We start from the raw sequence: 14,474 nt of genomic DNA, 5'->3' as shown, positions 1-14,474 counted from the left end.
CTTCGGATCAGCGAGATGCGCCGGCCACAGCGGCCATTGGAAGGTGAAGCAACAGCAAAAAGGAAGACCTTACTCTCTGTCTCTCTCTCCCACTGCCCACTCTGCTTGTCAAAAAAAAAAAAAAAAAAAAAATTCCAGCTCTGCCTGCACCGTGGCTCAATAGGCTAATCCTCCGCCTTGCGGCACCGGCACACCTGGTTCTAGTCCCGGTCGGGGCACCGATCCTGTCCCGGTTGCCCCTCTTTCAGTCCAGCTCTCTGCTGTGGCCCAGGAGTGCAGTGGAGGATGGCCCAAGTGCTTGGGCCCTGCACCCCATGGGAGACCAGGAGAAGCACCTGGCTCCTGCCATCGAATCAGCGCGGTGTGCTGGCCGCATCGCACTGGCCGCGGCGGCCATTGGAGGGTGAACCAATGGCAAAGGAAGACCTTTCTCTCTGTCTCTCTCTCTCACTGTCCACTCTACCTCTGTCCCTCCTTAACCTTATGCTGTCTGTGATGATGCTTTGCTGTCTGTGATGATGCTTTTCTAGGATTTTTTTTTTTTTTTGCCATCTTTTCTTTCACAACCTATCTCGAATTCTCCAGAATTGCCAGAATTATGATCTTTTTTCATTTAGAAGGTAGCCCTTAGGACACCAGAAACCCCACTACTGAAATTTCTTGTATCATTTCCTTCTATACCTTCTGTTGGTCTTACTGTCTTGTCTGACTCAAATTCCAGATACATGCTGAATGTTTCCCGTGTTGCACTGTCTTTTCTCTTTGGCTTTCCATAGCTTTTTTACTCTTTCAATCATTTTTCTGATGTCTTTGGTCGACTGTCAAATCTTTTGATGCTTCTTTCCTTATCATCCATCAGCTAAACTGCTTAGTGTGTAAACTGACAAATCCATTTCTATAAAATGTGTTAGCTTTCAGGCACAACATATAATTTTTGAGGCATTGGTTGAGGTTCTTATGGATAGTATTTTGAGATCTCAAAATAAATTATGAAGTCTGTGAGTATTTTAGGAATCTTCTTTTATCATATATAATGTCATTGAAGATACACAGGTGAAATTAGATTTTTTATCTATACTTCCACTTTTATGGAAATTAAGAGCAGACTGTTTTGCCACACCTTCTTTTGTTTTCTTTTATGATAGTAATCTTAGAATTCTGTCTCAATTTGATGGTATTCAGTTCTCAAAAAGATATATACCCAGTGTGATGTTAGAATGCAAATTTGTGAAGCACATAGGACTTTTATCAATTCAGTGTTACTTGAAACTATTTTTACAAAGGTACTGTAATGTATAAAGTACTGTTTATTAATTTATATGTCAATAATAGCTGAGTATACTGCATTTTTTTAAAGAAGGAAAATTTTTGTTCTTTTAAACAGACCAAGACATATGATTCTGTTACAGATAAATTTATGGATTTCTCCTTTGAAAAGGTAATCTTTTTTTCATCTATTATAATTTTTTCCTTCTGTGTTGTCTTCTTGACAGTTAAAATCCTAAATGAAAATATACTTTTTATTTTGTCTTGCTCTTAAAGACCCACAGTGCATATATGCTATTTTATAAACGCATGGAACCAGAGGAAGAAAATGGCAGGGAATACAAATTTGATGTTTCATCAGAATTACTAGAGGTATGTTAATTTTGTTATAGCAACAGTTTCAAAGTCTGTTATTTCTTTAAAGAACAGGGTGTCAACAAAAACCCCATGACCAGGGGGAAAAAAATCAATATAAGCACATTCTACCCAACATGAAGACCTATACTGCAAAGTCGACTTTAAGAGAACTTACAAATATCCTTAGTAAGACGGACATAAGACAGGTAAAAGTGGGCTGGCGCCACGGCTCACTAGGTTAATCCTCCGCCTGCGGCGCCGGCACCCTGGGTTCTAGTCCCAGTCGGGGCGCCGCTTCTGTCCAGCTCTCTTCCAGTCCAGCTCTCTGCTGTGGCCCGGGAAGGCAGTGGAGGGTGGCCCAGGTCCTTGGATTCAGGATGTGGGCATCTCACACAGCAGTTTAACCTGCTGTACCACAGTGTACAACCTATAAAATTTTCAGTAAAACTTTCAAAATGCATTTTTATTTCTTTAGTGTTTCTCAAGCTAGACTTGAGGGGTTGAGGGTTTAGTAGTCTAGTGATTAAGCTACTGGTTGGGACATCTGCTTCTCATATCAGAGGGTATGGGTTCAAATCCTGGCCCTGCTCCCAGTTCCAACTTTCTGCTATTTCACCTCTTGGGAGGCAGCATGTGACGGTTTACATAGTTGAGTCCCTGCCACCCCATGGGAAAATCTGATTTAGTTTCCATTTCCTAGTCTCAGCTTGACCCAGCTGCAGCCATTGTGGGCATTTGTGGAGTGAACCAGTGGACAAGAGCTCTGTCTCTTTGCCTCCCAAATAAATGAAGAAAATGTATTTAGATACTGAGAACTGTGAGAAAGTTGACTTTTACTATAAATTTTAATGTGATTACACCTGTTAATCTTTATCATTTTAATAAAATAAGCTAGATTTTTTTTAACTTTCATTTTAAAAATAAAAATATACCCATTACATGCTTATGTAATTTATATTTTTCAGAGTAAAACAAATGAGAAAAGTGGACTTGTTTTACATACTTGCACAACTCTCTAAATTTAGCGCACTAGAAAACAGTGAATTTTTTTTTTATTTAAACCTTATGAATTTATTATTTCTGGCATTTTCCATTTACTATTTTTGGCCTGACATTGACAGCCAAATTCTAACAGCATTTTCTGCGTTTGGTTTGTTTATACTTGGAAAAAAGGTCAACATGAATTTTAAGTACATGTGTTTTTTGTTTCTTTTCTGGTGTTTTTTTTTTAAGAGCATAATCTTGCCTAATAAGAAATTGGTGAAATGTAGTAAAGTATGCATTCTGATATCTAATGTTAACAATTTTTTTCTTCAGTGGATTTGGCATGATAACATGCAGTTTCTTCAAGACAAAAACATTTTTGAGCATACATATTTTGGGTAAGTTAGGTAAATTTAGTAGTAGATTTTTTTAAAGTAGTTTTTGAATCTTACTCTGTAAGAATCTCAAGTTGTTATTCTTTAATTCTAGGTTTATGTGGCAGTTGTGTAGTTGTATTCCCAGTACATTACCAGATCCCAAAGCTGTGTCACTAATGACTGCAAAGGTAATATATAAACTCTAGATCATGTTGTCAAACTTTGTTACTTTAAAATAACTAAGTCACTTTTGTGTCGTTTTCTGCTTTCTTACAGTTAAGTACTTCCTTTGTTCTAGAGACATTTATTCATTCAAAAGAAAAGGTACATGTTTTATTTTCTGGATCTTCTTGTAATATCAGTTATGTTTTGGGTTTCTTATCTTTGACTCAAAAGTACTTAGGCCTGATTGACTTTGTTTTTGTTTTTTAGCCCACAATGCTTCAGTGGATTGAATTATTGACCAAACAGTTTAATAATAGTCAAGCAGCTTGTGAGGTGAGATGACAAATTCAAATAATTCATAGCTTAAAATCTTCTTACCTACTAAATCAATTATGTTAACTAAGGAATTGCTTTTATGTTATTTAAAAATTTTTGTGTTTTTTTTCTCATGGAAGGAAAAAATTATAGGACATTCAGATTTTTAAGATTTGTCCAGCACCGCAGCTCAATAGGCTAATTCTCCGCCTGCGGCGCCGGCACCCCGGGTTCTAGTCCCAGTCGGGGTGCCGGATTTTGTTCTGGTTGCTCCTCTTCCAGTCCAGCTCTCTGCTATGGCCCGGGAAGGCAGTGGAGGATGGCCTAAGTGCTTGGGACCTGCACCCGCATGGGAGACCAGGAGAAGCACCTGGCTCCTGGCTTCGGATCAGTGCGATGCGCCGGCCGCAGCGGCCATTGGAGGGTGAACCAACGGCAAAAAGGAAGACCTTTCTCTCTGTCTCTCTCTCTCTCACTATCCACTCTGTCAAAGAAAAAAAAAAAAAAAAAGTGTATGTGATGATTTGCTATACATGCACATTGTGAAATTTTTGCCAGAATCAAATTAACATATCCATCACTGCTTAGTTATTTTGTATATGTCTCTGTATGTGTATGTATGTGTTTGGGACACTTAAAAATCTCCCCAGTAAATTTCAAGTAAACAATACAGTATATGGGGCTGGCGCTGTGGCATAGCTGATACAGTTGCCGCCTGCAGTGCAGGCATCTCATATGGGCGCTGGTTCGAGTCCTGGCTGCTCCACTTCTGATCCAACTCTCTGCTATTGCCTGGGGAAGCAGTAGAAGGTGGCCCAAGTCCTTGGGCCTCTGCACCCACTTTAGAGATCCGGAAAACGCTCCTGGCTCCTGGCTTCAGATCAGCATAGCTCTGGCCATTGCGGTCATCTGGGGAGGGAGCCAGTGGATGGAAGACCTCTTTCTCTTTCTCTCTGCCTCTCCTCTTTCGGTGTAACTGACTTTCAAAAAAATAAATATTAAAACATATTTTAAAAAATAGTATAGTAACTATTGTCACACTGCCATTATGTAAAATCATTAGCCTTTTTCCTTTTATAACTGCAACTGTGCTTACCTTGACCAGCATCTTCCCATTTTCTCTATCCCTCTCTTCCTTTAAAAGATACCTATAAAGCTACTATCTCAGATATATATCCAATTATATTTCCCCTCATTTTAAGAGAGATGGCATCTCAAGGGATAATCTCACAAATAACACCAGCATACCCATATTGCTATCCTAATATTGTAAATTTTGATTCATAACCAAAGAGATGAAAACCTTCCCAGGAATACAGGTTTTAGGGTTTTTCAGAAGTGGACATAGAAGTATATTGTACAGTCAATAAAATTAGTTATACCTCATAATAATAAAATAATAGAATGTTAGCAGAAATTTCAAATACAATGCTGTAACTTTTTAAAACTTTATAATGGGGCCGGCGCCGCGGCTCACTAGGCTAATCCTCCGCCTTGCGGCGCCGGCACACCGGGTTCTAGTCCCGGTCAGGGCGCCGGATTCTGTCCCGGTTGCCCCTCTTCCAGGCCAGCTCTCTGCTGTGGCCTGGGAAGGCAGTAATAATAATAAAAAAAACTTTATAATGAACATTTGGAAACATGAACAAAAGTAGGAAGTCATAATGTACCGAAGTACACCTGTTTCCCAACTTGGGAAGATAATATTCTTTCATTCTGGTTTCATATATTGCTTTCCTGCCATACTTGGTTTGTTTTGTTACTGAATTTGAGAGACAGATAATCAAAAAGAATTCCTGTCTGCTTGTTTGCTCCCCAGATGCCCACACACCTCACTGTGGGCCAGGAACTCAATCCAAGTCTTCTGGGTGGTTTTGTGGCTTCAAAGTTATTTGATCCATGATTTGCTGGCTTCCAGAGTGTGTACCAGCAGGAAGCTGGAATCAGGAACAGGGCAGTGACTCAAAGCCAAGCGCTCATCTATGAGATACAGGCTTCCCATTTAGCATCTTTTTTTTTTTTGTCTGAAGTTTTCTTTATTTATTGGACAAGCAGAATAACAGTAAGAGAGAGGTATACAGAGAGGTCTTCCATCTGCTGATTTACTTTTGAAATGGGCCAGGCCGAAGCCAAGAGCCTGGAACTTCCTCAGGTCTCCCACGTGGGTGCAGGGGCCTAAGTACCTTGGCCATCTTCCACTGCTTTCTCAGGCCCATTTTACAACAAATTGGATTGGACATGGAGTGTCTGGGACTCAGACATGCCTAAATGGGATGCTTTATGTTTCAGGCAGGGGCTTAACCCACTGTACTACAACGTTGGCCCATTCAGCATCTTAACCAGTAGGCCAGAATGCTTACCCACCAACTGAAGTTTGGTTTTTTCAGTGTTTTTTTTTTTTTTTTTTAACTTACAGTTTTTTTTATTTGAAAAGCAGAGTTAGGAAGACATCTTCCATCTGCTGGTTCACCCCCAAATGGCCACAATAGCTTATGCTGGGCCAGGCCAAAGCCAGAAGCCTGGAGCTCCATCCAAGTCCCCCACATGGATTCAGGGGCCTGAATACTTGGGCCATCTTTCACTGCTTTTGTAGGCACATTAGCCAGGAGCTAGCTAGGAAGTGGAGCAGCTGGGACTAGAACCCGTGCCCAAATGGAATACTGTTGTCACACGTATAGTTAAGCCCCCTGTGCCACAACCTGCTGCACTACAGTGCTGGCCCCAGCTGAAATGTTTTAAAGCAAGCCTGAATATCATATTTTGTATCCATAAGCACAGTTTGTATTAACAGATGAGACCTTTTAAAAATGTGTACTACAATTCCATTCACTCCCAGTGAAATTAGAAGTGACTGCCTGTATCTAATGCCTATTCTACATGTAGATATATCTAATTATCTCAAAAAATACTTTTTGCCAGTTGGTTTGTTTGAATTAGGATCCCAGAAAGGTCCACATTCTGCATTTGTCTTAGGAATTTTTCATCTATAACAGCACTTTGATTTTTCTGTCCTTGGCATTTTGTATATCATCTGTTCTATAGGATTTTCCACATGCTGGCTTTAACTGATTATATCATCTTGATTATATCATCAGCACATTCCTCTACTTTCCCTTGTTCCCCTCATGGCTGTTTGATAGATACAGAGGGTCAACATAATTAGATAAAAATTTGTTTTTAACAGAGTGAAAATGAATTATACTGACATCATATAGATTCCAAAGTGTGATTTTTATGAGGACTGAGAGGGAAAGGGTATTCCATTTTATTATGATAAGGATCTAGGTTGCTATTGAGCAAGTAGTGTGTTGTGATATAAGTGGTATCCATGGAGGTGTTTAGTAAGGTGTCTTTCTAAAAATTAGAGAAACTTTTCTGGTAAGACCTTATTAATTGGAACACCACCTAGAAATAGTCTTTATGGGATTTTGATCCTAATTTACAAGTACTGGTTGATTGTTAAAATCATTCTTTATTTTCTTACAGTGGTTTTTGGATCGCATGGCTGATGATGACTGGTGGCCAATGCAGATACTCATTAAGTGCCCTAACCAAATTGTGAGACAGGTAAGAAAGAATGATTTTGAGAAGGAACTATATTATTCTAAGTTTACCTGTGAATATGTTTTGTTTTAACTAACATTGAAAATAATTCCAAAAGGTCTACCTCGTATGATAGAAGTCATTTTAGTATTGTTTTTACCAGCCTCTTTTAGCATCAACATCTCTCTATAATACCATTTCCTAGACATGGGAAGATAAGTTATAAACTTCTGTTCTTCTCTTTATTTGGATGCTTTATTAATTATACTGATTCTTTCTCAGATTTTCAGATGTTTTAACTGTGGCAGGGTACTAGAAGGACCTCGAAAGATAAATGAATAGCAAGTGACTCATTTCTGTGGCAAGATCTGAATGGTCAAATGAATCCATTGTTTTCCCTACATCATTGAAAAAAATTGGACAATGAAAATAAAATGTATAATCATTTATAATACAGAAACCAAACTGAATTTGAATTATTTCACTTTCTAGTTTTTACTGAGAATATAATTCTTTTATTTTAAGATTCACCTAAACTTTCAAAGTGTAAAATTGATTAGTTTTAAGTATATTCAGAGTCTTAGAGCCATTACCAACTATCTAGTTTTAGAGTTTTGATCAACTCAAAAAGAAACCCCTAACCTATTAGCAGTCTGTTTTTTTCCCTCCTTTTCTCCTCATTGCTCAACAGTAACCTACTTTCTGTCACTATGAACTTGCCTATTTTGACCTTTACATATAAGTAGAATCATACAGTATGTGATCTTTTATGACTTGCTGCTTTAATTTTACATTCTCTTCTGGGTAATCTGTTACAGCATGTTTCTTTACTTCCTTTTTTGCCAAATAGTATTTCATAGAATGGGCATACTACATTTTGTTTATCTGTTCATCAGTTGATGAACATTTGAGATGTTTCTACTTTTTGAGCTCTGTGGCCATTTGTGTTACAAGTATTTCTTCAGACATATGCTTTCTTTTCCTTTGGGTACATACTTAAAAGTGGACTTGCTGGATAATGTGGTCAGTCACTCTTACATTTAACATATTCAGGTTTACTAAACTGTTTTCACAGCAGCTGGACCATGTTGCATTCCTCCTATGAATATATGAGGATTCCATTTTGCTTTTGTCTTTTTTAATCATCATAATGGAAATGAAGTTTATCTGAACAGTGGTTTTGGTAATGACATTGAATATCTTTCCATGTGCATGGCCATTCGTCTTTTTTTTTTTTTTTTTTTTTAAGGTTTATTTTATTTTTTTGAAAGGCACAATTAGAATCTTTATCTGCTGGTTTACTCCCCAGATAGCTGCAATGGCCAGTTCTGGCCAGACTGAAAAGACGAGCCAGGAGCTTCTTTCGAGTCTCCTACATGGCTGCAGAAGCCCAAGCATTTGGGCTATCTGCTGCTGCTTCCGCAGGAGTATTAGCAAGGAGCTGGATCAGAAGTGGAGCAACCAGGACTGAAACCAGTACCCATAAGGGATGCTGACATAGCAGGAGGCAGTCTTACCTATGGTGCCACAATGCCTGCCTCACTTTTTGTATGTCTTTTTTAGAAACTCTCCAGCCATTTTTAATCCATACATCTTTTGAATAAACTTAAAACATACTTCTTTCTCCTGGCTTTTGACCCTCTAATCAGCTTCCCTACCCCATTCCTTTCTTCTGAAAGAGGTAGATGTTGAATACTGCTTTCTCTGGATCTCCATTAGCTAACAGGATTTTATAAAGCTTTGTTTTTGGTGACCCGTGTTACTGAAACTAATTTGTTGGGTTTCCCCTGCCATCATAAAACTGTATGTTGTTTTTAGTGCTAACTTTGCCTCATCTTCTTCGGTAGTTGAGATTCCAGGAAAACTTTAGAATGTTGCAGAGAGCTTTGAATCTTGTTATCAGTATCTTTGAAACCTGCAGTTACTTGACTCTCGGGTTGTTACATCTTCACAGATGTTTCAGCGTTTATGTATCCATGTGATTCAGAGACTGAGACCTGTGCATGCTCATCTGTACCTGCAGCCAGGAATGGAAGATGGGTAAGAAGTGCTTTGCTAACAAATGTTAAATGTTTCTAAATTTTTTGATGATCTGCTACAAAGTAGTTTTAAATGTCAGCACAGGAATATTTAATTTCTTGTGTTAAAAATGTAAAAAAGACAAGTTAAGAAGAGAAAACGTGGAGCCAGCATTGTGGTATAGCTGGTAAAAGTGCTACCTGCAATGCCAGCATCGCACGTAGGCACCAGTTCATGTCCCAGCTGCTCCATTTCTGATCCAGCTCCCTGCTGATGGTCTGCAAAATCAGTGGAAGACAACCCAAGTGCTTGGACCCCTGCCACACATGTGGGAGACCTGGAAGAAGCTCCTGTATCCTAACTTCGGCCTTGCCCATCTTTGACGAGTGAGGCCATCTGGAGAATAAACCAGCAGACAGAAGATCTCTCTGGAACTCTTGACTTTCAAATAAATCAATCTTTTTAAAAATTATTTATTTAATTTTATTTTTACTTAAGGGCATCTGTAAAATCCGCTACAGTAACTTTATGGATCAGTCTTTATAATTGGATTGATTTTTGCTAGTCACAATAATTGGAATTCAGGTACTTAATATTATTATAATTGGTGTTCAACATCAAAACAATAAATGAGATAGATTTAGGCTTTAAAAATATTTTGCCTCCCAGATTATATCTATCCTTAGGCTTAATGTGTTCTCTGAGATATATTTAATGTGGTAGATAGGCATTTAGCACAAAGGTTAGGTCACTACTTGGGATACCCATATCCCATATCAGAGTGCCTGGTTGAAGTCCTGACTCTGCTTCTAACCCAACTTTTCTGCTGTTGTGCATCCTGGGAGGCAGTGGATAATGACTTAAGTACTTGGGCCTCTGCCACCACATGGGAGATCTGGATGGTGTTCTGGTTCCTGGCTTAGGCCTGTCTGAGCCCTAATGGTTGTAGGTGTCCAAGGAGTGGACCGTTAGTGCAAGTTTCCTGTCTCTATCACTCTCTCTGTGTGTGCTTTTGAAATAAAATGAAAATAAAATTTTAAAAAGACACATTTGATTCTCTTTCTAGATCAGATGATATGGACGCCTCAGTAGAAGATATTGGTGGTCGTTCATGTGTCACTCGATTTGTGAGAACTCTGTTATTAATTATGGAACATGGTGTGAAACCTCACAGTAAACATCTTACAGAGTATTTTGCCTTCCTTTATGAATTTGCGAAAATGGGTGAAGAAGAGGTGAGACCTATATCTTATTTATTTCTGGGATTACATACTTGTTTTCAGTGCTTAGAATTAATTTTTTATATTTGAATATTTTTAGAGCCAGTTTTTGCTTTCATTGCAAGCCATATCTACAATGGTACATTTTTACATGGGAACCAAAGGACCTGAAAATGTAAGTATAATTCTCTGTTAAATTGGAGATTTAGAGTTCATGTTTTCAGTAGTTTGCATCATGAGATACTAGAACTGGTTGATATTTTTCATGTTTAAATGAGTATAGCAAGAGAAGAATCAAATAATCCAGTTCACTGGAAAGGCCCTAGAACAAAGTAAATGTACTTCAGCAACATGCCACCACTACTTTGAGGTCTTACCAACAGTATGTTATTTGGTGAACATTTTTGGTGGTCTTATTTTGTATGCCTTTTGTATTGAGTTTGCCAAAATGTTCCAAACATTTAGATAGCTGGTCATTCTATTAGTAATATTAAAGTATCACATGAAATTTATATTGTCCATGATAGTCACATTGGATTGCATGATTTGTTTGCACTAACTTAATTTTCTCTTAACCCTGAGTACTGTTTTTATCTACATTTGACAGATAAGGTACTTGCACCTTAGGGAAATTAAGTTTTTTTAAAATCACAGTGAGTTGGGCTTTGATCCTCAGGCAGATTACTGAGCTGAACCTTATAAACTATGGTATAATGCTTCAGATAATGTGAGCTGGTGTTTTCTTTTTTTTTTTTTTTTTTTAAAGATTTATGTATTTATTTGAAAGAGTTACACAGAGAGAAGGAGAGGCAGAGAGAGAGAGAGGTCTTTCATCCACTGGTTCACTCCCCAATTGTAGCCGGAGCTGTGCCAATCCAAATCCAAGAGCTTCTTCTGGGTCTCCCATGTGGGTGCAGGGGCCCAAGCACTTGGGCCATCTTCTACTGCTTTCCCAGGCCATAGCAGAGAGCTGTATCAGAAGTGGAGCAGCCAGGACTCAAACCAGCACCCATATGGGAAGCAGGCACTGCAAGGATTTATCCCTTATGTCATTGTTCTTTCCAGTTCTACAGTTTAATCTAAACGTGTCCTGAGTGTGGATTAGATTGTTCATGTTAGAATTAGGCCTTTCAGTGATTATTTGTCATGATCCATGCTCCTGTTACCATCTGCCTGGTAGTTATATAAAGGGATCCCTGTATTCTCTATATGATGTTCAAACTAGTACCATATTGAAATTGAACTTTGTTTCACATAGCCTCAAGTTGAAGTGTTGTCAGAGGAAGAAGGGGAGGAAGAAGAAGAGGAAGAAGATATTCTCTCTCTGGCAGAAGAAAAATACAGGCCCGCTGCTCTTGAAAAGATGATAGCTTTAGTTGCTCTTTTGGTTGAACAGTCTCGCTCAGAAAGGTGAAATGCTTCAACATTCAAAATGCTTAAAGCATGTCTGATTTTATTCTTTTACTTAATTGTTTGATCACTGTTAATTCAGTTATTACCTAATTACTTTTGAATAATAATACTGTTCATCAACTCTTGTGGTATAATAATTTTAGTCCTTTCAGCTTAACTCTTACTTCGTCTCTGAGTTATATTAGATATAATCATTAAAGAAAAATACACAGTAAAATAGCTAGCAAAATTATATGTACATTTATCTTTTAACCTAGCAACTCTGCTTCTAGAGACCTATCCCAAAAATAGGGAAAGATGTATATGCAAAGCTGTTTCTAATAACAAAAGATTAGAAGCAGCCAAATATTCACAAAAAGGAAGCTAGTTGAAAAGTTGAGTGCTCAGTTGAATGCTCTGTAGCTGAAGGAAGGAAATACAGAATTTAACTCTGCTGCTGTGGAGAAATCTCTATATTACTAAGTGAAAAAAGCCAGGTGGAGAAAAGTGCCTGTTGTATATGCATTTTAAGTAAGGGAAGGCAGTGGGAGAACACATATGTATAAGCAGCCAATGTCATTATTTGTGGATTTCTTATTTGTGAATTCACCTTCTTGGTAACATTTGTCATGCCAGAATCAGAACTTGAGGAGCTGTTGTAGTCATTTAAACCTGTGTTTATGCAGAGTGGTGAAAATTGAGTTGCCTGATACATTTTCCCAACTGAGGTCAAAGAAATTGATTATCTGCCTTCTCATTTCAGTTTTCATATTGTAAACAAATGAACTTTTCACAGTATTTGCTGTGCTTTTCTATGGTGATGTTGCTGTTTAAAAAGGCCCCAAGGGCATTGCTAAAGAGCTGGCTAACATTTGAGCTCAGGAAGGCTGTGATGTGCCTTAGAGTGAAAGTATGTGTGTGAAATCATTTCCATACAGGTGTGAATTATAATACTGTGGGCATGAATTCAGTATTGATTAGTATATGTTAAATGAGGCATCCTTCAATAGAGACATACATACACAAAGTAGTGGATTACTGGTAGATGGAAACATTGTGACCAGAGGCTCACAGGAACCTAACTTTGTATATCCCTAGGAGTAATGATTTGGTATTTGCTGATTGAGTGTTTATAACACTTTACATAACATATCTACCAGCTCTCAAAAATTGACTGTAAATCAAAAACATCTTGGAAAATGGTTTCCGCTGGCGATGGGAGGCAAAACAAGGGGGAGGGGACAGAAATGGAATCCTGCCAAAATGTTTTATAAACTTAAATTTGGAACCATGTAAATGTTTTGTGTAAATAAATAAATGGGTAAGAAACAGTCCCTAAAAGCCAACAGCACAGTGAAATAAATGCAACTATTGGTATATTAAACAAGGAATATAGCCACTGGAGAGAGACTAAAGTGACTTTAGAGCACATTAACCGTAATTTTCTAATGGGATATACATGAAGGGCAAAAAGAATTACAAAGCTATCGTATGCCTTTTGAGTAGTTATATTTTAATGTAATTGGAATTATTCTCATCTATTAGTATGTGTAACTGTTAATGTCATTAGCAGCCAAGATTTTCAGCAATGGAAGAAAATAGATATAGAGTTGTGGGATTTTATATCATTTATATCATTTCTTTAAAACTACATTTGAATTGGAAATGCAGTATGCGTTCATGGTGTATTTTGTCTTAAGCAAACAGAAAATGTTACCTACCTTTGTTTTCTGAAAAGGCCTGGTAACCTTGTCCAATCCAGAATCAATGAGTACCCCAGCATGTTGATTGTAGTCTATAAATCTCATTACTTACTGAAAGAATTTGCATTCCATGGGAAAATGGCCAGTTCCAGGTCTTGGACATGAAATTAATGAGAATTTCGGAGTGTTTTCTTCATTTTGGAAAACCAGGAGGCTGTTTCAGACATCTGAGGTCATTGTAAAGGAATGTGAACCCTCGTAGGGAGTTTCTGCTTGCCATAGATGAGAAAGAATTACAGAGGATTGTAAAGCATAACATATTTTTATCTATCACTTCATAATGGTACCTAACAAGAAAATCTGAAAAACTTGTTGACAACCTTTGAAATGTACTAGGAAATCAAATCATTATTTTGAAAACTGAGAAATAAAGACTATCAAGCATCTGTCCTACCTATAAGAAGTATACCTCACGGCAACCAAATGTTGACTCAAGAAAAATTTGTTGTGATAAATATACTGAAGTGAATAAATGAGCAAGGACTGTTGGAATTAGAGTATCACTGTTTTGTGACACCAAATAAAGTAATGGATCTAAACAGTGATCATCATTGATTGAAAATGTTACAATGATTGTGTGCCTCCTGGTTAAAAGTATGCACCACCACCTACAAACAACCTTGATTAAAAAGTCAAATCTAGATTTGGTCAAGTCTCTGGATCTACTTATCACTTTACAAGATGCTTGGGAACAGAGGAACATGTTGAGAGCATACTACAAGGATCCAGTCAGCAAAATAACAATTGCAGGAAGCTGCAGGACAAACTACCTGCTTTCCTCAACAGATAAATTGCAACATAAAAACAGGTGGAGGAGAAACCAGTAGATAAAAAGATCTAGAAGACATTTCAACCAGTTACAACAAAGGACTATTTGAGTTCAAACAAAGTAACTATACAAAATTTTTTTAGGAACTTGAGATTTGTACACTGGATATTATGTGATAGTAAGGAATTGTTAATTTATTTTAGGTGTGACTGATAATACTATGGTTGTTTTTAAAATTTATCTGTTGAGACTTGTATTGAGATTTATGGATTAAATGATAAAATACCTGGAGTTTGTCTCAGAATAA

The 14,474-nt window shown here is 37.7% G+C and overlaps 1 protein-coding gene across 3 annotated transcripts in view; it reads left to right on the top strand.

Annotated features, from left to right (window-relative positions):
- USP34 (ubiquitin specific peptidase 34) overlaps positions 1 to 14,474 on the top strand; it is a 235,373-nt gene that overhangs the window by 185,027 nt on the left and 35,872 nt on the right. For all 3 annotated transcript variants that reach the window (XM_062209502.1, XM_062209503.1, XM_062209501.1), the window contains 11 exons: positions 1,385 to 1,438; positions 1,543 to 1,638; positions 2,941 to 3,005; positions 3,097 to 3,172; positions 3,261 to 3,308; positions 3,417 to 3,482; positions 6,948 to 7,028; positions 8,959 to 9,044; positions 10,090 to 10,258; positions 10,344 to 10,418; positions 11,502 to 11,653. In XM_062209502.1, the coding sequence (XP_062065486.1) occupies positions 1,385 to 1,438; positions 1,543 to 1,638; positions 2,941 to 3,005; positions 3,097 to 3,172; positions 3,261 to 3,308; positions 3,417 to 3,482; positions 6,948 to 7,028; positions 8,959 to 9,044; positions 10,090 to 10,258; positions 10,344 to 10,418; positions 11,502 to 11,653 (968 nt within the window). The remainder of the gene's footprint in view (positions 1 to 1,384; positions 1,439 to 1,542; positions 1,639 to 2,940; positions 3,006 to 3,096; positions 3,173 to 3,260; positions 3,309 to 3,416; positions 3,483 to 6,947; positions 7,029 to 8,958; positions 9,045 to 10,089; positions 10,259 to 10,343; positions 10,419 to 11,501; positions 11,654 to 14,474) is intronic.

Source organism: Lepus europaeus, chromosome 13 (genome assembly GCF_033115175.1).
Source record: "Lepus europaeus isolate LE1 chromosome 13, mLepTim1.pri, whole genome shotgun sequence".
Lineage (NCBI taxonomy): Eukaryota > Metazoa > Chordata > Mammalia > Lagomorpha > Leporidae > Lepus > Lepus europaeus.
Note: the sequence above shows the minus strand (reverse complement) of the source record. Positions and strands in the feature narration are given on the sequence as shown.